The sequence below is a fragment of the Cervus elaphus genome, chromosome 24, assembly GCF_910594005.1.
Source record: "Cervus elaphus chromosome 24, mCerEla1.1, whole genome shotgun sequence".
In the NCBI taxonomy this organism is placed as follows: Eukaryota; Metazoa; Chordata; class Mammalia; order Artiodactyla; family Cervidae; genus Cervus; species Cervus elaphus.
In genome coordinates, this window is record NC_057838.1 from 50,365,955 (window position 1) to 50,387,623 (window position 21,669).

General features: G+C 39.9%; 1 protein-coding gene across 3 annotated transcripts in view; it reads right to left on the reverse strand.

The window, feature by feature from the left end:
- Positions 1-2,089: 2,089 nt before the first annotated feature.
- PTPRG (protein tyrosine phosphatase receptor type G) overlaps positions 2,090-21,669 on the reverse strand; it is a 747,715-nt gene continuing 728,135 nt past the window's right edge. For all 3 annotated transcript variants that reach the window (XM_043885370.1, XM_043885371.1, XM_043885369.1), the window contains 4 exons: positions 18,488-18,634; positions 17,381-17,523; positions 7,294-7,429; positions 2,090-6,715 (listed from right to left, as the gene is read on the reverse strand). In XM_043885370.1, the coding sequence (XP_043741305.1) occupies positions 6,569-6,715; positions 7,294-7,429; positions 17,381-17,523; positions 18,488-18,634 (573 nt within the window). In that variant the 3' untranslated portion in view covers positions 2,090-6,568. The remainder of the gene's footprint in view (positions 6,716-7,293; positions 7,430-17,380; positions 17,524-18,487; positions 18,635-21,669) is intronic.

Genomic DNA, 21,669 nt, shown 5'->3' on the forward strand with positions numbered 1-21,669 from the left:
CTCAAACTCATGTCCAGTGAATCAGTGATGCTATCCAACCATCTCATCCTCTGTCGTCCCCTTTTCCTCCTGCCTTAATCTTTGCCAGCATCAGGGTCTTTTCAAATCTTTGCCAGCATCAGGGTCTTTTCAAATGAGTCAGTTCTTCACATCAGGTGGCCAAAGTATTGGAGTTTCAGCTTCAACATCAGTCCTTCCAATGAATATTCGGGACTGATTTCCTTTAGGATGGACTCGTTGGCTCTCCTTGCAGTCCAAGGGACTCTCAAGAGTCTTCTCCAACACCACAGTTCAAATACAGTTGTTAGATCCTAATAAACTGTGGGCCTGTCCTTGTGGCCAAACTGCATGATCACAAAAGTCAGTTTTACCTTGTTGGTTCTTTATTTCTATTTCCTGTCATTTTCTAGTACCTTTGTGTTATTTCACCAAAACAGGCAGAAATATAAAAACAGTGCTTTCAATTCTGTCTCTGAATCTAGGCTTGGTTAGTAGTGACTTGTTTCTAAATATTCATGTGCTCAACAGTCTAACGTAACTGTTTGAAAATGGGGTTTTGGACCAGTGGCTTTTGGCCCTCGTTTCTTTGCCCCATTCTTTGTAACAAAAGTGAAGTTTTCTTGTCTTGGTTTATTTCCTTTAAAAGCCATGGAGTAGAGAATAGATTTGTTAATTATTTTGAGCAGTCATACCTCCTGCCTCTTAAAACACCTCTTTGCCCCTTGCTGGCTTCCTATTATTTTAATGATGGAAGACCAGTATAAATCCTTCACTGCTCCTTTTGGTTGACGATTTACCAGCCTGAAGCAGATGATGGTCTGAAAATTCATGTGCAGCTGCTCGGAGGATCCAGGCAAGGTAGACTGGTGGTGGGCAGATTGATGTAGTGGGACAGGCATAGGCGCTGGTGAACTGGAGAGAACATGCATCACCTAAAAGGGGCAACAGCGCCGCCTCTACGGCTCATGACGCCCCAGTGAGAACAGGGAGAACGAAAACCACGTGTGTTTTCGAAAAGAGCTTGAAATCTGAATCTTACTGTAAAAAGTCTTCACTTTTTAGATGTTGGACACTAATAACTGTGATAAAGATGATGGCCTCAATATATCTGTAGAGTGAATATGATCTACAGGTCAACAGTGTGTGACCACTGGTATACTCTGTGACAGAGAGGATTGAGTCCCTGTGGGTGTTTGAGGAAGACCCGGCTTCCCAGGTGGCGCTAGTGGTAAAGAATCCACCTGCCAGTGCTGGAGATGCAGGAGATGGGGGTTCGATCCCTTGGCCGGGAAGAGCCCCTGGGGAAGGAAGTGGCGACCCACTTTGGTATTCTTGCCTGGAGAATCCCACGGACTGGCAGGCTACAGTCCATAGGGTCACGAAGAGTCAGACATGACGGGGCAACTGAGCGCACACTCAAAGGGTTACATCAGTAGAGAGTTTCATTCTTCTGTGCAGATTGTTGTAGGTACCACAAGAGGGATTAATATGCTGCTTGTTAAATTCCCAGTTACTTTTGGAGAGTGAACCATCAGTTTTTATCCTGCTGGAAAGGAAAATTGGAGCCACAGTGAGGAGCTGAATTCCTGATGTAGTGCTGCTCAAAGTTCAGACAATGGTGGACCCAAGCTGCCCAGCTGGGGACTCGTGTTTGGAGATGGCAAAATTTCTGCTCATTAGGAGTTACAGGATCTTACGTATGTATTTCATAGATCCTCCTGCAGTCTTGCCGACAAATGTCTCTCATTCTACAAAGTAAATGTTTAGAGGGAGGAGTTGCTCCAAATCTTGTTGATACCTTGGATAAGACAATAATTCTACTTATAATTTAGCAGCAGGTTCATAAAGTGAGCAAAGTTTCATTTGACATGCAGGTAAAATATTACTGTTTACTCTTTAAAGGAGGAAGAACTCAGAAAAGACATTTCTGTGGTTTTCTGTCTGTGTGAAGATGACTTCTAATAATGATTTACTACCATGAAAACTAAGACCAAGGGTCTATGGGTATAAATGTGACCTATTAAAAGAAACGAGTAATCTGATATTATTGGATGTTGGTATTTTCTTAGAAATGCTCAGCACTAATGAATACATCAAAAACCATACTTTATTTTATGTATAGCAATACAATTTACATATTAAATAACACTATAATAGAATGATTTGATATACTTTTAAACAGAAGAAAAAAGGGAAAAATTTCAGGTTACAAAACCCCTCCCCCCGAACAAATTAAAAAAAAACAAAAACAGCACTTTATCCAAATGGGTCAATGCAACAAATGTATTCAGTGTGACTAATTATGTCTAATTCCTATTGCACAAATGGTCAATGAAATTAAAAAAGAAAACCCAACTGTCACAATCACTGCCTCAAAGAAATAACACATGTTGGATTCTTTTGGAATGCAAAGATGGTTCTTGCTACTTCAATACACAGAAAGTTGAATTCACATATCCACCACAAAGGAAAAAAAAAAACTATGACAGAATTGAAACTAGAAAAAAATTAGCTTTATATGAAAATATAAAATTCTATGATTATATACCATAGATACAAAGTTCCCAGAAGATGCTTATCCAAGCAACAAAATATTTACAGTTTTAATGATTTTCGCTATTTCAAAATGAAGTGAAAGAAACATGAATCCACACAAAGGCTGAATTTTTTTTTTCTTTTTTTAAGAAACAATGGCTACTTGCTAGTTTCAAATGTCCTAACAAAAAAGGAGTCACCACCCCAAATGTTGGAGAGTTGCGACATTTTATAAAATCGTTTGTCTCCTTTTCTGGAGATGTTTTATTACTTAAAACTCAAGATTATTTTTCTTGAAATTAATTATCCTCTGTAGAAAATGCTTCCCTTTGCAAATATTTAACAAAAATACTAAAAACAGTTTAACAGCTAAGACAAAGTAGAGGCCAAATACCATTCTTACAACTCCTTCTGATTTGTTGCATGCCTTCTTTCTAGAGATAAGTGAAGCCAGTATTGTATGTTAGATGGCAGCTATGGGCAAGCGCAAAGGGGCAAGTGAGATTACAGCTGTTTTTTAAAAAAAAAAAAAAAAAGCAGGCATTTTCCCTTCATATAAAAATTCACTGGCACCATTTGAACATAAACTTTAGGACTTAGGAGTTGGAAATGCATTTTCCAATATAACTTGCTAGATTCTTAAGACAAACTACGTTTTGATTATTATTTCCTAAATTATGATGAGTTTGGGCTTCTTTCTTAAAATTTTTTGCTTACAATTAGTATGTGTCTTTGGTAAATTGGTTATCTATATTTTAAGTTTTAAATACAGTATATATGTGTTTAAGAAAATTCATAACAAGGCAGTTGTGCTGTGTCATTATAAAATAATTAAGGTTATCTGTTGATTTCAGTACGTCACTCCGGGCTAAAACCACCAGCCACCAGACCCTAAATGCCATAAACATCTCTGACCTTGCTGGACTTTCCAGCTTGAAATTGACTCTGAAAGCTCCAAGGCATAAAAATTAGGAAAAGCAATTCACCTCACCTTAATCATCCTGAATTTCAGAAGGAAACCTTTTTTTAAAATATGAAAGGATTTTAACTTTTAGATGCAGGTAAGGTTCTTGGTGGCGATAAGGTGTGTTTTCTCTGATGTCCAGCATGGCCGCTTGTCTTGATCTTTAATTCATTTTGAATGTGTGCCTTCTGCTTACCTAGAACTCATACACTCTAAAGGCTCATTTTTCTAACATGGCACACAGTAATTTGCAATAGCTATTTCCTTGCCTCCTGAGTGCATGGGCTAATAACCTTGTTCTTTAGTTAAGCCATGTGCTTCTGTCTCAAAGAAAACACCATCTCTGAAACTCTTTGCCTCTGGAAAGATACAAGCATATATTTGCCAGTGCCATATGAAGAATAGTAGGATACACTTATAGTCAAAAGTGAGGAGCTGTTGACTATAATCACCCTCCGCAAAGTGTGTTTGGGCCATTTTGGCAAGATGGGCAAACAGCAGTTGCTTGTGGTTCAGTGGGTTAGGGTTTGTAGACTTTGGTTCAGGCCCACTATAGACACTCGAATGCTCACAGAGAAATTCTCAGCCATCCTTGTGATGTTTCTGCTTTATCTCCGACCTCTCTCTTTTACCATGATTCTGATACCCATGGAAGAGATGGTCACAGAATTGGAGGGTAGGAATTTCCATGAATTGGACCCTCTGTAATAGCACAGACGGTGAAGGACAGGGAAGCCTGGCGGGCTGCAGTCCATGGGGTTGCGAAGGGGCGGACACGAGTGAGTGACTGAAAACAAAAATAGCCCAGAAGGGAATACTTGCCATGTGTCTGAAAAAATTACAGGGACCACAAACCCCAACTTGAATGTTACTTCTGAAAGTCAGGTCCCCCCCGTGCCATCTACTGAGAAGAGTCAGCTCACGTCAGCGCTCCGTACAGCAGAAGCGACCTCCGTAATGGACGGCGGTGGCCTAGCTCTTGCGGTGCTGAGGTGAAACCAGGCTGAAACCTTCCCCTTCCTCATCTCCCTCAGCCAGCCAGTCGTGGTAGTGTTCGGGAGGTCAGGGTTTTTCCCTCAGGTGTTAGGCAGAGGTTCCGCACTTCACCTCTGGCAGGAGCGGAGGGACGGTGAGTGTGTCTGTGTCCTCCGCCACATAAAGCTGAGGAGACTGGGCTCACCTGTCCACACTCTCTCCAGCAAGCCCTCACAGTTCGTGAATGGTGGACTACCCCGTGTGGCTGAGTCTGCGCGATGGGAAGATGAGAGGAATCCTGGCAAGTTATGTCGTTTAGGAAAACGTGGTTGACCTGGCCCGTGTGCTAGAAATCCCGGGCCAGGAGGCCTCAGCAGCTTTGGTCCTTTCAGCTCCGCTTTGACAAACTTCATAGAAAACCAACTCAGGATAAACAGAGTCTCAGTGCCGCTTATCACGGATGTTTTAATGCCTAGCCAGACAGTATGGTCATAGCCAGTGTGACCTGTTGGTTGATGTTTATTGACATAAAAAAATAAAAATAACCAAAACCCTTTTCCTCTTCACAGGCTCAGTCCTGGTGATGGCTTAACTTCTGACAGAAGTCACCCCTCAAAAGCAAATGTGCAGCAGAAGAAATGGATCTCAGTAAGTAGCTTATCTTTCTAACTTGCTGAACTGAAATTTCTTGTGAGTGCTCCTGATTTTCCCATGATAGACGGCAGGGTGAATGTGGCTCTGGGAGATTGCCACCTTCGGCTCTGTGTTCCTATGAGCAGTCTCTTTTACTTAAGTGAACCTGTTTTTGAAGCTAGAATACATAAAAGCATACAAAGCTGTCTCCTGCTGCTAAGAACTCTTTGAAAATGTCACTGTTACCTTTCACTCAAAATTCTAATTGTCTCTCTTCAAGTCAGATTTCTCCATGTGGAGGAACCTAGATAGTCCCAAGACTTTTTGCTAATTAATACAAAATTTTCAGTTTAAATAGAAGAATGCATGGAATTAATGAACTTTATCATGAAATATTTGGCAAAAAAAAAGGAAAGAAAAGAATGTAAGAATATTAACTCTATAGGTAGTTTTTTTATTAGATTGCTATATGAGTAATAGGAATATTTTCTATGACTACTTTCAAAGTTACACACCTGCCAAGATTTGCATTATTCCACCTGCCAAGAGGTATGAAATTATAAACCATGAGGCATTAATGAAGACTCACTGAAGGGCTTCATAACTGGAGTTTCGTAAAATATTGCCATCTCTTGTAAAAGATGGCCCTGATTTGGGGGGCAGTGATGTAACTATTTGAGAGAATCAAAATGGAAATAACACACACTGTCCACATAGCTACTGTGAAAACTGTAATACAGAGATATCCTTTATTTTGACACAGTTGGGCATTTTTTAAAGCTAGGAATATAACTTTGAAACTAGGATGATGTTCACATCAGATGACTCTTAAACCTTCTTGTTTCTTAATGGACACCTTCACCATCACAAATGGGACTCTCTCAAGGCCGTGACATTGACAGACCTTCAGAGTAGCCCCCCCACCCCACTATTCTTTAAAAGAAAACAGTGCTCATCCACTCCATTAAAACACAGAAGGCATACAGAAATATTGAACAGTGCCTTAAAAAATAGGAGAGGACTGAGGAAAAGGACAGCATTGCCTGCTAGGAGGATGCAGCTGCTTTAGAAAGAGTAATAATAATTAAAAAAAAAAAAAAAAAAGAGTCACTGTCCTAACAAAGACCTTCACTATACTGAATTAAAAAGTAGCATGTATGGTGTCGTGGAATGTCACGTCAGGGTTTGCTTTAGTATCAGATTATAGGCAGTAACACTGATCAGATAGTGCAAACTAGGTAAAACCGCGTTTCACTGTGGGAAATGAACAGAGGTGCATATGCTCAGTAGGATACCATTAAGACATAAAATGGCAAAAAATAAATATCAAAACTTTTATCAGTGTAAAAAAGTAACTGGGTTATCATATAACCTAGACCTAGAGTCTGGCAAAAAAAAGGCCTCAAAAAAGTTCTCAGTCTTCAGAAGGTTTACAAATGAAGCACTCTTTCACGATTCCAGTCACACCAGCGACTCCATGCTCTCGGCAGGGTCCGACTCGTCCGCGGTGAGGGCAGCGCCGTTCCTGTCCACTGTCATGGGGCCGTTCCCATTCTCTTTCGTGCTGACCAAGCTGAGCATCGCTTTGTAGACAAACTGGTACTGTTCCTGGAAAACGAGAGGAAGATGGTTTTGGAGCCGAAGAACAGCTTCATCTCATTTCACTGCAGGTAAAAATACTGATTAAAAATGTAACTGTGAAAAATACACTAGAGACACGGGAATATGTCTACGCTCTTTAAGAAACTTACAGAATCATCTGTGGAATCCTTTACGATCAAAACCTACAGCTGCTTCGTGTCCTTTTCATCTCTCTTACCTTGGAATGAGTTCAGTGTTGATGGTCCACTAAGATAATATGAAATCTGTACTTTATCGTCAGAAAACACTATATACTCTAGAAAGCAGAGTTTGTCAAGCTCAGCACTTTTGACATGTGGGCCAGAGAATCGTTTATTGTAGAGGGCCATCTTAGGTGTTGTGGTATGTTTAGCAGTGTCCCTGGGCTCCACTCACCTAACTCCATCCCCAGTGGTGATCATTAAAAAAGGGTCTCCAACATTGCCCAACATCTCCTGGGGGCAAAATTACTCCACCCCCACCCCCATTGAGAACTACTGTTGTACAGGGTGAGGCTGAGTTTCAACTGATGTTGTACAGGTTTTGCAAATAAACACAGGACTTACAATGTCTGTAAATACTCCAGGCCTCATCAGATTGATCATTTTTGCAACCTGGAAAACATCCACGGCATTTTCATTCTCCAGTTGCTGGGACAAGGTGGTAAGAGCACACAGCATTCCTGCTGAAACTGCGCCATACCTTGGGGAGGCAAAAAAAAGAAAAAGCTATTTCAGAATCGCTAAAAGACTGAATATATTGGAATGAAGTCACCATCACGTATTTCTATAGAAGCTAGGGAGACTGTATTGATACCTATTCTAGAACACAGAAATGAATGAAATGCTGACAAGAGGAGAGATTAAAGGTTAGCATGAAGATGACACTTGTTCTTTACCACTGAGCCACCAGGAAAGCCCAGTTTTCTGTATAGTTTTTGCCAATGTCATTTTAGGGTGATTCCTAGATAGGTTCTGTTGCTCCAAAGAATGGCCTCTCTTTAGGACATCAGTGTTTGGTTTCAGTGGATATATAGGGAAGTTACTGATTTCACATGGTGCATTTGTATTCAGCCATGTAGAACTTTTTTTAAGTTCTAATAATCTGTGGCTTCTCTAGGTTAGTTGGCTGCACCATCATCTGCCAATAATGCCAATTATGTCTTTCTTTTATACCTCTTACATCTTTTGCTTTTACTGCATTGGATAGGATATCAATATCTTCCATTCTGACACTGTAAAGAGGTACCATGTTGTGTTAATGGTAAAACTTCTACTTTCTTAATATTAAGTAAAAGTATTTCTATAGGCGTCTGAGAAGTGACATTTAACAAGTTAGAGAATGCTTTTGGCTTTCAGTTTGCTAACAGCGTTTTCTTTTGGGGATGGGGATTATGAATGGGTGTCATTTTATTGTATGTTTTCAAACATCTATAAGTTTAAAAAAGTTCCTAAAATCCTGAATTCACTGAGAGCAGGTTTTGGTACCAAATTTAACTAGCTCTGTATTTCTGGGAGGAATCTTTTTAAATGATGTATGTAATTCTTTCAGTATAACACACTGGGTTTTATTTGACAGCATTTTCTTCAGATCTTTGTACCCATATTCAAGTAAGTAACAATGGCTTATACTGTTCCATTCTGGTGTTAGCTTTGTCTGTTTTCTTAATCAAGGTTACATTACATGTTTTCTCCGTATGCTCCTGGTTCAGGCGTAGCCTGGTCAAAACGTAGCGGGCCTTGACAGGTTGAAAACTCTGTGTACCAGGCTTATAAGTACTTTATATGTGCCAATGATTTTAATCCTCAGAAAAATCCAGGTACTATTAATAGCCCCATTTTGAGGTTGAATAAACAATGCACATCCAGGTAAAGTAATTGGGGTCATAGCTTGGGAGACGAGGGTTTTTTTTTAACTGGAGCTGATACACATCAGGGGCTCAGAACAGAGACTGGTAAGTGCCATATGTTCACTAAGTATCGTTTATTATGATTAGGTAGGCTTAACAATTTATTGGTATAGTAGTATAAATAGTTTAAAATGTTAAAAAAATGTTTATTTCATTTCCTTTAAAACATTTGTATTTTACTAATAGGTTAAAAATCATATAAAGTACAGTAACCCTCATGGCTCTGTCACTAAACTAAAACAATCACCAGCTTGCAGCTGGTCTTGTTTCATGTCTGTTTCTGCCACATGTGTTTTGAAGCAAACCCCAGATTTCTTATTCGTTAATAAATCAGTATAAAATTTCAAAAGATAAGGACTTTAAAAATAAACATCATCTTTATCACACTTAAATAACAATTTTTAAAACATTTGAGGACTACAGTTAAGTGGTAGATTTTTTTTCTTCCCCAATGATAAATTATGCCTTTTCTGCTTTTTTCACCATTTTCCAAAGTTGTATCTCTTGTTAACAAAATTCAAGCAATGAAGCTGATCTCATCCTTACTTCCATTTCATTACTATTTGCTTTTCTTAGTACATTTTGTGGATATATTTGGTTCTTTTTCTGGCTTCTCCAATTGAAAGCTTAGTTTTTTTGTTTTTTTCTAAAATATTTTCTCCAATATATGCAACCTAGGCTATACATTTTTTTCCCCCTCTGAGCATGTGTCCTGTTAGGTTTTTAAATGTAGTGCCTTCAGCATCATTTAGTTCTAGGAATCCGTAATTTCTATTTTCACTACCTCTTTAACCTATGAGTTATCTCTAATAGCAGATGTAAGGACTTCAGGGTCTGGGTGTAACAATTCGGGGTCTCATTTCTTTGTTGGTTTCTAAATAATGCATTATAATCAATGAATGTTGCCTTGTGTAATTTACCAGTTTTTTTTTTAAACAATATAGTCAAGTTCCATTTATGGTGAGTAATTATAAATAAACCATCTGTGTCTGAAGAAACTCTTGTAACGATCAAAGCCTTCGTATTAAAAATTGGTCACTAATTTGACTCCATGATCAAAGTGAGGCAGTACTGATTCTGAGTAATGGACTGTAGCCTGGATGCTTATTCCAGCTTAAATTAACATCTATTCTAAGTTCAAAATCCAGTAACGTTTAAATATGAATCACCATCTTAAGAGATTCTCAGTGATGGTCAAGGTGTTGAAGCAGTCTTTACTGCCCCCATTTGAACTACTAGTAGTTCCTTCACTATACACTGTGTTTCTTCCACTGTCCCTGCTTTTGTCTTTCTCGCCCCTGTACTTGGAATGTCCTTCCTTCTCTTGGGTACAGACTTTAACATTTATGTATTTAATTTAGAAATGTTTAAATTAAAAAGTAGAACTTTAGAAACAAAGTATAGTTGACTTATAATGTTGTGCCAACCTCTGCGGTATAGCAGAGTGACTCAGTTAAACACATGTATACATTCTTTTTTTTTTTTTTCAACTCTTCTCCATGAGAGTTTATGCCAGAAAGTTCCCTGTGGTATATACGATCTGACCTTGTTGTTTATCTGTCCTCTGTATAACAGGTTGCATCTGCAGACCCCAAACTCTCCACCTACCCCTCCCACTCCCCTTCTCCTGCTTTGCAAGCACAAGTCTGACCTCTCTATGTGTGAGTCTTTTTCTGGTTTGCAGGTAGGTGCATCTCTGCCATATTTTAAATTGCACAAATAAGCGAAACCACATGGCATTTGTCTCTCTCTCTCTGACTTACTTCCCTTAGTATGATGCTCTCTAGGTCCATCCATGTTGCTGCAGATGGCATTGTTTCATTCTCTTTAATGCAAGTGTAGTGTTCCAGTGTGTGTGTGTGTGTGTACCCCTTCTTTATCCATTCCTCTGCTGATGGGGTACATGCTGTTGCAGGTCACTACTGGATCAGCCTTGTTAGTTACGGTTTTCAGATCTTTCCTCTGAATGTTACTATTCATTGTATCCTGATAATGCATTTTAATATCTCACCCCTTTATTCAGTGGTTAGAGAATCTTCAGCCATGATTTTTTATCAGCGTTTTCCCTTCCTCTTTCATCTGTCTCTCCATAGATCATCCCTTAGCCTGATGTCAGAACTTCTGTATCTGACTTCCATATCTGAGTCTTAATTGCAGCTTTGTCCATTCTACTATAGCCCATCTCTTAACCTTTCCATTTATTAGCCTCTAATTTGTTCCAATTTCATAATAAGTGTTTTTGATTCATTTCATTAACTCTTTAGATCTCTGTGTATATTATTTTATAACAATTATGACTGCTCTTTTAACTCGGATTCAGTGTATTTTTTCTTCTTGTTCATCATGTTGTCTTTCTTCAGATTCTAAAATGAACTGGGTTTACCTTCTCATCGTAGCATAGCTGGGATTCCCCACCTCCTCCACCCCAATCATTTGTATTAATTTTTTTCAATATTTAACCTTTTAATCTCTGCTTCATCTATTCTAATGAACTGTAAGGATCTTTCTTCCTTCTCCTCTTCAAGCTAACCACAGCCATTAGTTAGGAAAGTCAGGTATTATGTGTTTTATTATGCAGTGCACACTCCATGTGGGATTATTCTGCCCTTTGCCTGGGTTGTCTTTCCTTAATACTTAGCCACTCTTAAATAAGTACCTAAATAAAAGGAAATTCCTACAAAATGAGACTTTAAACACGACTAGAAACTAGGTCAAATCAATCAAATGCACAGATACTTTAAAGTATCAGTCTTGAAAGACTGAAAAAGGCCATCCTTTTTCAGAAGTTAGGGAATTCAGTAGGATTAAAGGGTGTTTGTCAAGTCTCACGCATTTGCACTTCACTTTACAAAGACTTGGTGAGAAAGTGACACAGGTAATTTATAACTTAGCTAATATAAGAATAGTATATAAATTCACTGGTTTGGTAGTTTACCACTTTCTTAAAGGGCCCCTTGAGAGCAACAGTTCTTTAACTCTTAGCTGTTAAAATGTATTCTCATCTTCCTCTGTCAATGCCTCAAAGAAATGAAAGCAAGGTCCCAATGTAGAGGAATGTTTTCAAGTAGCTCTGTCTATATTCATTTGAAGAGACACTGGGGTTCCTTGTATCATCAGGGTGTATAATACCTATGGCCTCTTGCCATTTAATTACACTGTTTACTACTTCATATAATTATTGTTGAAAGCAACTAGTTCGTATAATTGCAATTATTGTTGTTTTGCTTATACGATGTTTTAAAAATCATAACCAAGATGACAATGCAGGGGTAAAAACCCTGTCACTATGAAGGAAGTGAGGCTTCCTTTCAAAATCATTACGGCAGGAAGGAAAACAGAGTTAAAGCTTGAATATAAATTAATCTTGGAATAATGGCAATGCAAGCTTGTAAGACTGTTGGAAGTAGATGAGAAAATAAAGGCAAGTTACTCTGACTGGTGTGAGACCTACCTAACTGTAACTTTGATTTGCGTTTCTCTAATAATGAGCAGTGCTGAGCATCTTCTCATGTGCCTGTCGGTCATCCGTATGTCTCCTTTGAGAAATGTCTACTTAGGTCTTCTGCCCACTTTTTGTTTGTTTGGTTTAGGATATTGAGCTGCATGAGCTGTTTGTATATTTTGGAGACTAATCCCTAGTTGGTTACAGAGTTTGCAAGTATTTTCTCCCATTCTGGGGGCTGTCTTTTTGTTGTCTGTGGTTTCCTTTATTCGTGCAAAAGCTTTTGAGTTTAATTAGGTCTCATGTGTTTCTTATTTCCATTATACAGGACATGGATCAAAACAGATACTGCTGTGACTCACGTCAAAGAATGTTCTATGTTTTCTTCTAAGAACTTTATAGTGTCTGGTCTTGCCTGTAGGTTTTTAATTCGTTTAGAATTATTTTTTGTATGGTGTTAGCTGTTGTGGTTCAGTTGCTTAGTCATGTCCGCCACTTTGTGACCCCATGGACTGGAGCAGCCAGGCTTCCCTGTCCCATCACCATCTCCCAGAGTGTGTTCAGACTCATATCCATTGAGTCAGTGATGCCGTCCAATGGTCTCGTCCTCTTCTTCTCCTGCCTTCAATCTTTCCCAGCATCAGAGTCTTTTCCAATGAATTGGCTCTTCACATCAGGTGGCCAAAGTATGGGAGCTTCAGCATCAGTCCTTATAAAGAATATTCAGGGTTGATTTCCTCTAGGACGGACTGGTTGGATCTGCTTGCAGTCCAAGGGACTCTCAAGAGTCTTCTCCAACACCACAGTTCAAAAGCATCAATTCTTTGGTGCTCAGCCTTCTTTATGGTCCAGCTGTCACATTCATACATGATTACTGGAAAAACCGTAGTTTTGACTAGACGGACCATTGTCGGCAAAGTAACATTTCTGCCGTTTAATGTGCTGTGCAGGTTTGTCACAGCTTTCCTTCCAAGGAGCAAGCATCTTTTAATTTCATGGCTGCAGTCACCATCTGCAGTGATTTTGGAGCCCCCAGAAATAAAGTCTGTCACTGTTTCCATTGTTTTCCCATCTATTTGCCATGAAGTGATGGGACCAGATGCCATGATACTAGTTTTTTGAATGTTGTGTATTAAGCTAGCTCTTTCACTCTCCTCTTCCACTTTCATCAAGAGGCTCTTTAGTTCTTCACTTTCTGCCATAAGGGTGGTGTCATCTGCATATCTGAGGTTACTGATATTTCTCCCGACAATCTTGATTCTAGCTTGTGCTTCTTCCAGCCCAGCGTTTCTCATGATGTACTCTGCATGTAAGTTAAATGAGCAGGGTGACAATATAGAGCCTTGACATACTCCTTTCCCAATTTGGAACCAGTCTGTTGTTCCATGTCTGGTTCTAACTATTGCTTCTTGACCTGCATACAGATTTCTCAGGAGGAAGGTACCATGGTCTGGTATTCCCATCTCTTGAAGAATTTTCCACAGTGTGTTGTGATCCACACAGTCAGTCTTTTGCATAGTCATTGAAGCAGAAGTAGATGTTTTTCTGGAATTCTCTTGCTTTTTCCGTGATCCAATGCATGTTGGCAATTTAATCTCAGGTTCCTCTGCCTTTTCTAAATCCAGCTTGTACATCTGGACATTCTCGGTTCATGTACTATTGAAACCTAGCTTGGAGCATTTTGAGCATTATATACCTTACTATCATGTGAAATGAGTGCAGTTGTGCAGTAGTTTATTCCTAGGTATTTTATTCTTGTTGATGTGATGGTAAATAGGATTGTTTCTTTAACTGGAAATTCTTTACTGGTAATAATTTTTGAGCAAGGGTGTCCTATGTTTTCACTTTAGTCTGGACCTTACACATTAGTAGCTGGTGCTGGCTCTGACCCTTACTAACCAGATACCTTTGCAGCCTTCATTTCCTCACACAAGAAGAGTGGATCCTAAAATTACTCCGCTCGTAGGGTGATTTTGAAGATTAAAAGAAGGACTCAATTAGTTCTAACTTGAGAGGGGGTGTCTTTACAGCAGCTGGTACAGAAAGTAGTCCATATATTTCAGCATTTGCTACAGACCGTCTCGGGTCAAAATTAACAATTATTGAAAACCCCCTAAAAGAGCTTTTGCTTATTTGGGCTTTAGCTGTCAGTCTTTACTGTATCAGACATCAGAGCTGAGAAAACATTGAAACACACAACCATGCAAGTACACATTCCCTTCGCTGTCAGAGTGGGGATGTCATCTGGGTCAGGTTGCTTTGAAAAACTCCACTGTACACTCAAGACAGAATAAGAGTGAAGAAGGCAACCAGTACCTTTGTATTGTTCTGAAAACTGTTGTGTCTGCTTAGATCACCTGGAAGGGTCTTAAGAAACCACCCCACCACCCTTCCCAATCAGGGACCCTCAGATCCCACTCTGAGAACTGCTGAATGAAATCAGCCCACTCTAGCATCCAACAGGGTGGGTAGTATTCACACAAGAAACTAGCTTTTCGTTATGTAAGTGAAGGTCTAATCTACCACTGTCTCATAAGACGGTGTTTCTTACACCATGACTGTGTTCCACACTCTTCTTAGGGAAATAGGCCCTGTGTTTAACATTTGCCAGTAATGATACAGATCAGTCTCTGGATAGAACTGTCTTGAGCAGATGAACATAGGAAGCTGAGAACAAAGGAGTTTGCCTTTAACCTGTGCTCAAACAGAATGAGCTTACTTTTCATTGAGGAAGTTTTACCCTTAGAGATAGTTTTATCTAGAAACTCCATTCATCTGGCACACAGCTGTGAGGACCAGGCAGATATCACAGAGTTTGTGCGCTAAAAATTTAACTCTGTCAGTGGAAGCACCCAGGCCTTCTTTCCAAGCCTGCCCCCATCTATTTTTTGACAGAGGTTTAAAAACTTTGTAAATTAGCTTTATAGTCCACAGATGAATGTAGGCAGGTAAAATAACAATAATCAAAACAAAAACAAGGCTCTCCGGGGAAAGTTCATATATAAGCACATATCCTGAATAATGGGTAAGTCATCCTAGCTTGAAGCACAGTACCAACTCATACCAGTATTTATCTACTACCTACTGTGTGTCAGGCATGGGACTTCACTCTGTGCAGAATGGGACAAATGAGTTAGCACTGCTGGCCTCTGCAGTGTGGGGCTGCCAGTCATGTAAACAAGCAGTGAGAAGCAGATATGATGAACAGGAATGGCACTGGTAAAGATGTGTTGTCTGTGAAGGATCACCTCTGGGATGAATGAGAGACAGTTTCACAGAGAGTGCCTTTTGAGGTGTGTGTTGAATGAGAGGACAGGAAGACTGGGATGATAGCTGGGGCAGTAAACTTCAACCAGATTGCAGAAGGATTTGGAAAGTGTCCTGGGGGCCAATGGTATGTGGAGGTGAGGGGCACAAGGAAGAACTTTGATGTGTTTCTGGTTTGTACAACCAAGTGGATGGGAGCAGGCTGGGAGGGTGAGTTTGGACTTACAGATACTAGACTTGAGGTGTCTGTAGGCTAGCAGGAAGGGATATTTAGGGGTGCAAAAGGCAAGTAAGATGGAAACTGAAAGGTAACTGGCATTCAGAGTGGTGTACTAGAGCTAGCAACTACTTAAAAACTTCAAATTTGATCAAGTCATGTAGAAAAATATTTTTAATGGACTCACTTCTGTCTTAAAGATGGTGGATAAATGAATGAACACTTGATCTTCAGGGGCTTTTCATCCAGTTCACCTATATAACATGTGAAGATGCACTAGTACAGGATTAACTTGCTCTTTTCTTATTTAAATCAGATATAGCTTGCTCTTAGGTCTAAGTCCAGAGGGAACATATGCAGCATGTAGTGTAAAATGAAAATCACTGCATAAGACAATCCACCCCAAAGCTGTATATAGATAAATGAATCAAACAGTTTTGTTAAAGTTGTACTTTTTTCCCCCTTTCTCCGTTCTGTAATATAAGATCAGCTGCATTCCTGACTAAGGGCAGATCCTTGGAGTACTATTAGTACCGCAAAATCCATCACAAAACTGGGCAGCAACATTAGAATTCGGTCTGAATTGCTAAAAGCTGGTAAAATCCAGAAGGTATTTGAAAAGCTAACCCAGATTGGGGGCGGGGGGGCACTCTAGAAGCAGTCCTCACTTTCTGCTATATCCTACAGCTGCATAGACTAGGCGCAAGTACCTAGTTATTTTGAGGCTGTCTGTGTCATTTAAACAGTACTGCTGGTTGTCACATTTCCAGGGATCTTTCTTACTGGTGGTGGTTTAGTTACTAACTTGTGTCTAACTCTTGGGACACCATAGACTGTAGCCTCTTAATTCTTCTTAATCTAATTAAGAGGCAGGCTAACATTTTGAAATAGTCACTATTTTAAAAAGACCATCAGATTCCTTGGAAGGAGCCAATCGTGTGGCTTGCTTCAAACTGGTGACAGTACTGGCCTCAGCCAGAAGTCTCTGTTCACTTCCTGTGACAGCATCAGGTCAAGGCAAAGGCTTATTTTATAAGCTTTACTGTGAAATATATTAATATTGACACTAGCAGAGAGGGTGGTAATTTAATTTACATAGTAAATGCTTAACAACTTGCTGACTAAGGAAGCTACCTACCTTGGAACTTGGGCTAGAGGCTTGTGAGATTTGAAACCATCTGCCACTGTCTTGCAAGTCAAGTCCCATCTATGAAGTTTGACTGCAGATATTCATACACCATTAGGTATATCTAGGACCCTGTCCCTCTCATTAAAGTGAGAGTGCGCTGGGTTTGAACTCCATTCAGACACTTAGCAGCTTTGAGCTAGAAGCAAATCATGCTTTGCCTTTAAACCTCCAGAGACAGTAAACTTCAAAACACATTGTAAACTATAAATATTATTATAACTTTTTGATTGCTAAACATATTTTAAAAGGTTTTCTACCTAGTGTTTGTTGAAAATCAGTGTAAGGATTTAAAGATAATATAAACTATGACATGTAAATTAATATAAATGTAAGCATGTAAATTATTGTCTAGTTTGCATTTCTGAAACAGAAAACCTAGGAAAGCATGCAGATGTATTGTGGTAGGCTAATAAACAGTCCTATCTAGAAAGATGAACCTACACTCTAGGAGAACCTGAAGCCTTTGACAAACTAAAAGCATAACATTTTCCACAGGTGCACTAGAAACCACAACGTGCACATTAGAAATACCCTGGAATTGTCACACACAGAGAGAGGGTTTGTAAAGTCTCTCTTTCCTCCCTCCTTCTATCACAGTGCAACAGGAAAATGAAAAAACTGGTACATACTCATCATGCACAATGGTGGGGCCATCCCTTGTCAAGGCCTCTTCCTTGATGACGTTGATAAGCTCAAAAGTACTGCTGATGGGGGCATCCGGGTTAGGCCATTTGGGACACTGGAAATGTCGAACTTCGAGGACATAGTCATCCTGCAACCAGTATGACACGAGTCACAGGTCATCCTTCACCTCATCCTATCTATAGTCTTTTAACAGAACTTGCTCCTGGGAAGTACATGGTCTAGATAACTGAAGAATGCCATCATTGCCAGGAGACCCAAACTGCTCTGAGGAGGAAAGACTAGGGAGGTCTGCCTGACAGTTAGCGAATGAGGCTGGTGGTGTGGAAGTTTAGTTGCTACAGTTGTGTCCGAATCCTTTCTGATGCCATGAACTCTGGTCGTGCTCCCCTGTCCATGAGATTTCCCAGGCAAGAATACTGGAGAGGGTTGCCATTTCCTTCTCCAGGGGAGCTTCCTGTCCCAGTGACGGAACCTGTGTCTCCTGGACTGCAGGCAGATTCTTTACTGCTAGGCCCCCAGGGAAGCAACAAATGAGGTTATCATAGTGAAATAGAATCCTGTTCGGGCAAACGTTTTAAGGGACAACAAACTATAGAAGACTTTATATCCTATTCTATCTTATCTATAAAAATAAAAACAAGGAAGGGGTAAGGACATCAGTATTTAATTTACTGAATAAGATAGCTCCCCTCTTAACCACTCCATAGGAAGGTAGTTAATTACTCATCAAAATGTTGTGTATTTTCTTTTTTTAATGTATAGTCTTAATACTATCCCCTCTGCAACATATTGTAAGGCTTACATTTCTGATGGCAAAGTAACTACAGAGCTCTAGTATCTTGTTTTTATAATTAGGTCAACAAGCCCATTTGTATGCACGCTCAATCAGAGGAACTGCTACATTTCATCCTTCCACCTGGAAAAAGAAAATACTTGAAGGAAGCAAAAAAGGAAGTGTGCACATTTAAAATTGGGTCATACGCAAGATGCCTGCCTGGGCCTGTAATCAGGGTCATAGATTACTTCATTGTGACTTAGAATCACCCAGGATCCAGGTACAGCTGTTACCAAGGACCTGAGGTTGAGGTTACCTGTGTAGCTTCAAGGATAAAGTCATGGATGATAATTTGCTCTTCATTGGAGAGGCACAGTCTGTCTTTGCTGATAAGGGTGACGGTAAAGGCCTCACAGTTCATGGATTCTTCTCGACTGGGCCAGTACACAAACTCATCTTCAGCCTACAGGCACCGAAGAAAAAAATTAATTGCAGGGCTGTCAACCATTTGTTCTTGAATCTTCTTACCAATTTCTTAATGTTTGCAATTTTCCATAATTCCCAGATCATCTTGTAAGTTGGGTTCATAGAATTATTGATATACCCATATTGCATCATGCTGCAGTCAGTGGTTATTGTATTTTATTGTAAAACACAATCACTATTTTTTGACACCTCTCATCTATGTTACTCTAACAACCAAAAAGGCTCCTTCTGTAGGGGATGTCTAACCCCTAGCTGAGAAATGCTGTGTAATGGTAAGTGTGAAAATAAAAAAGGAGATATGATCTCCTATCCTATCAATTTTATTATTTCACAGTGGCTTAATGCAACTAAGATACACTAATTGTTGTTCTATGGATTATGTTACTAAGAGTTGTACAGTTGACTAGCATTTTCCAAAAGACTTTTTGTAAACATTATCTTATGTACTTTTCTTAATATACTAGTGAGGGAAGGCAGTTTTTATCTTCTGTCTTTGTAGATGAAAACACCAAGGCTCGGGTCCATAAATAAGCATGCTGGCTCTAAGTATAAGGTGCTTTGTAAAAGGGAAGTTAAGCTGTCAATGTTAAGACTTCAAGTCTTTCAGTCTTGAATCAGGCAAGCTTTAAATGTTTATCTATTTTAAGAGCAAACATAAATATTCAGTAACAGAAACTACAGTACATAAAATAGATAAGCAATAATAATTTACAGCTCAGAGCAATATTCAAGTATCTTGTAATAACCTGTAATGGAAAAGAATCAGAAAAAATAACTGAATCACTTAGCTATACATCTGAAACTAATACAATATTCAGGCTTGATACTTGAATTCTCTCCCTGAAAACTATGAATGCCTAAGAAAAAGATAACCGTTGCCTAGGTTGGAGACTGAGAAATACAATCATTATGATGAGGCTTGTCTCCTTTTTCTCATCAGTTCAAATGGCAAATTACAGTTTGCTTGTAATATATAGATTTATTTCTATGGGCATTTTCCTGAAAAAGCCTAGACACTATACTAGTGAAGTCAGAAATAATTCTGAATAATGTTCAAAGCAAGGTTTTGTTTAATCTTACATTGTTGCATTAGAAATGAGCCAACAGTCCAATAAGACTTATCACCCTTTCAAGTTTCAATATAGCTTATTGCCAAGTACATTTTTATTTTTAAAGCTCAGCATAAGGGGAAACAGATTAGCAATCGGGTTTAGTCTATACAAAAGAAGTCTGTAACTGTCTTGGATTTTAATACACTGTGCCCTAGGATGTGGAATTAAGACCCGTTTACCAGATATTCTGGTGGATCAGCAGTAAAGAATACACTTGCAATGCAGGAGACGTGGGTTTGATCCCTGAGTCGGGAAGGTCCCCTGGAGGAGGGCATAGGAACCCACTCCAGTATTCTTGCCTGGGAAATCCCATGGACAGAGGAGCCTGGCTGGCTACATAGGGTTACAAAGTCAAACACCACTTAGCAACTAAAACAACAACAAAGACATAATGATGAACAAGGCCTCTAAATTTGACCAAATACACAGATTAAGCATAGGACTGGATATGATCCTGAATAATCTAACTAAGCCTTAATTTCCATATTGGAAAAGTGGGAATAATAAAACTATATAACTCAAATAACTATTATGATGATATGTGAATTAGAAATTCTCTAATTGGCCTAACAACTGCCAAAAGGAGTTAGTAATGGTGGAGGAAATGGCAACCCAGTCGAGTCTTCTTGCCTGAAGAACCCCTTGGACAGAGGAGCCTGGTGGGCTACAGTCCATGGGGTCACAAACCCCACAACCGAGCAACTGACAAAAAGGTGAAAGAAAGGCAGAAAACCAGTTTTGGACACATCACAGTAAACTAGGGAATAATGGCTCCACTTGACAGACTATTACAAAGAAACAGTGCCACTGAGTTCAGCATTTTGCTTATGGATAAGGCAAAGATGCCTTGGCCACAGTGACTTTTGGACCATCCACAGAATCATGGTCTTGTAAAGTTACAGTAGTGATAAATAACAAAGCACACAAAAAATGCAGAGCCATCATCATGTCTGACTCTTTGCGACCCCATGGGCTATAGTCCGCCAGGCTCCTCTGTCCATGGGATTCTCCAGGCAAGAATACTGGAGTGGGTTGCCATGTCCTCCTCCAGGGGATCTTCCTGACCCAGGGATCAAACCCAGGTCTTATACGCTGCAGGAAGATTCTTTATCGACTCAGCCAGCAGGAAAGCCCTTAGAAAATGCTACTCGGTACTGAATCTGACTTTCCACCTCTGAGCTATGAGCGCAGACGTGCCGGACTCCAGCATCGCCTCCCTGGGCCGGAGAGAGACCCGGCAGTGACGGGCCAGGCCCTGCAGCCCCCTGCCCGCACAGCACACTCACCGGACCCAGGCCCCCACTCGCCTGCCCATGCAAATGAGCCTGTGGGTAGCGACGCTCTCAGTGACTGTCCTCTGTTCCGTGAGGATAACAAAAAACACTGACTCATCCAACAAATGCACGTTTTAACAACCCTAAATGCCTCCAATTTCCATATGCCAAACAGAATAGACCCCTATTGCCAGCTAATTTGAAAATTTACACTCCAGTTTTTAGCTTAAGATTCTCAACTCTGTTGCCATTCTATCACACAGAAGCAGTCTTGGTATTCTGAAGCTGGAGCAGAAAGCGACGAAGTGAAGTTCCTACTGACTGGGCACATAGTCAAACGCATGTCATCAAGACTAGGGGTTCAGTCACATGCTGTTCTTTCTGATTAAAAAACTCACTACTCCTGACACTCAAGGAAGCAGATCATTTTTGTTTTTGTTTTTACTCTGTGTGCTTCCATGTCCTCGTAGTAACTTCTGAAGACCCAACTGACTGAAAACTTGAGGCAACGAGAGTGCAGTGGTATCACTTAAAACTTATTTTCATAAACGTGCTCACCCTTCTCCTCTAGGGTCTTAGAGACCTCAATTGTTGTTTAGTTGCTAAGTCGTGTCTGACTCTTTGTG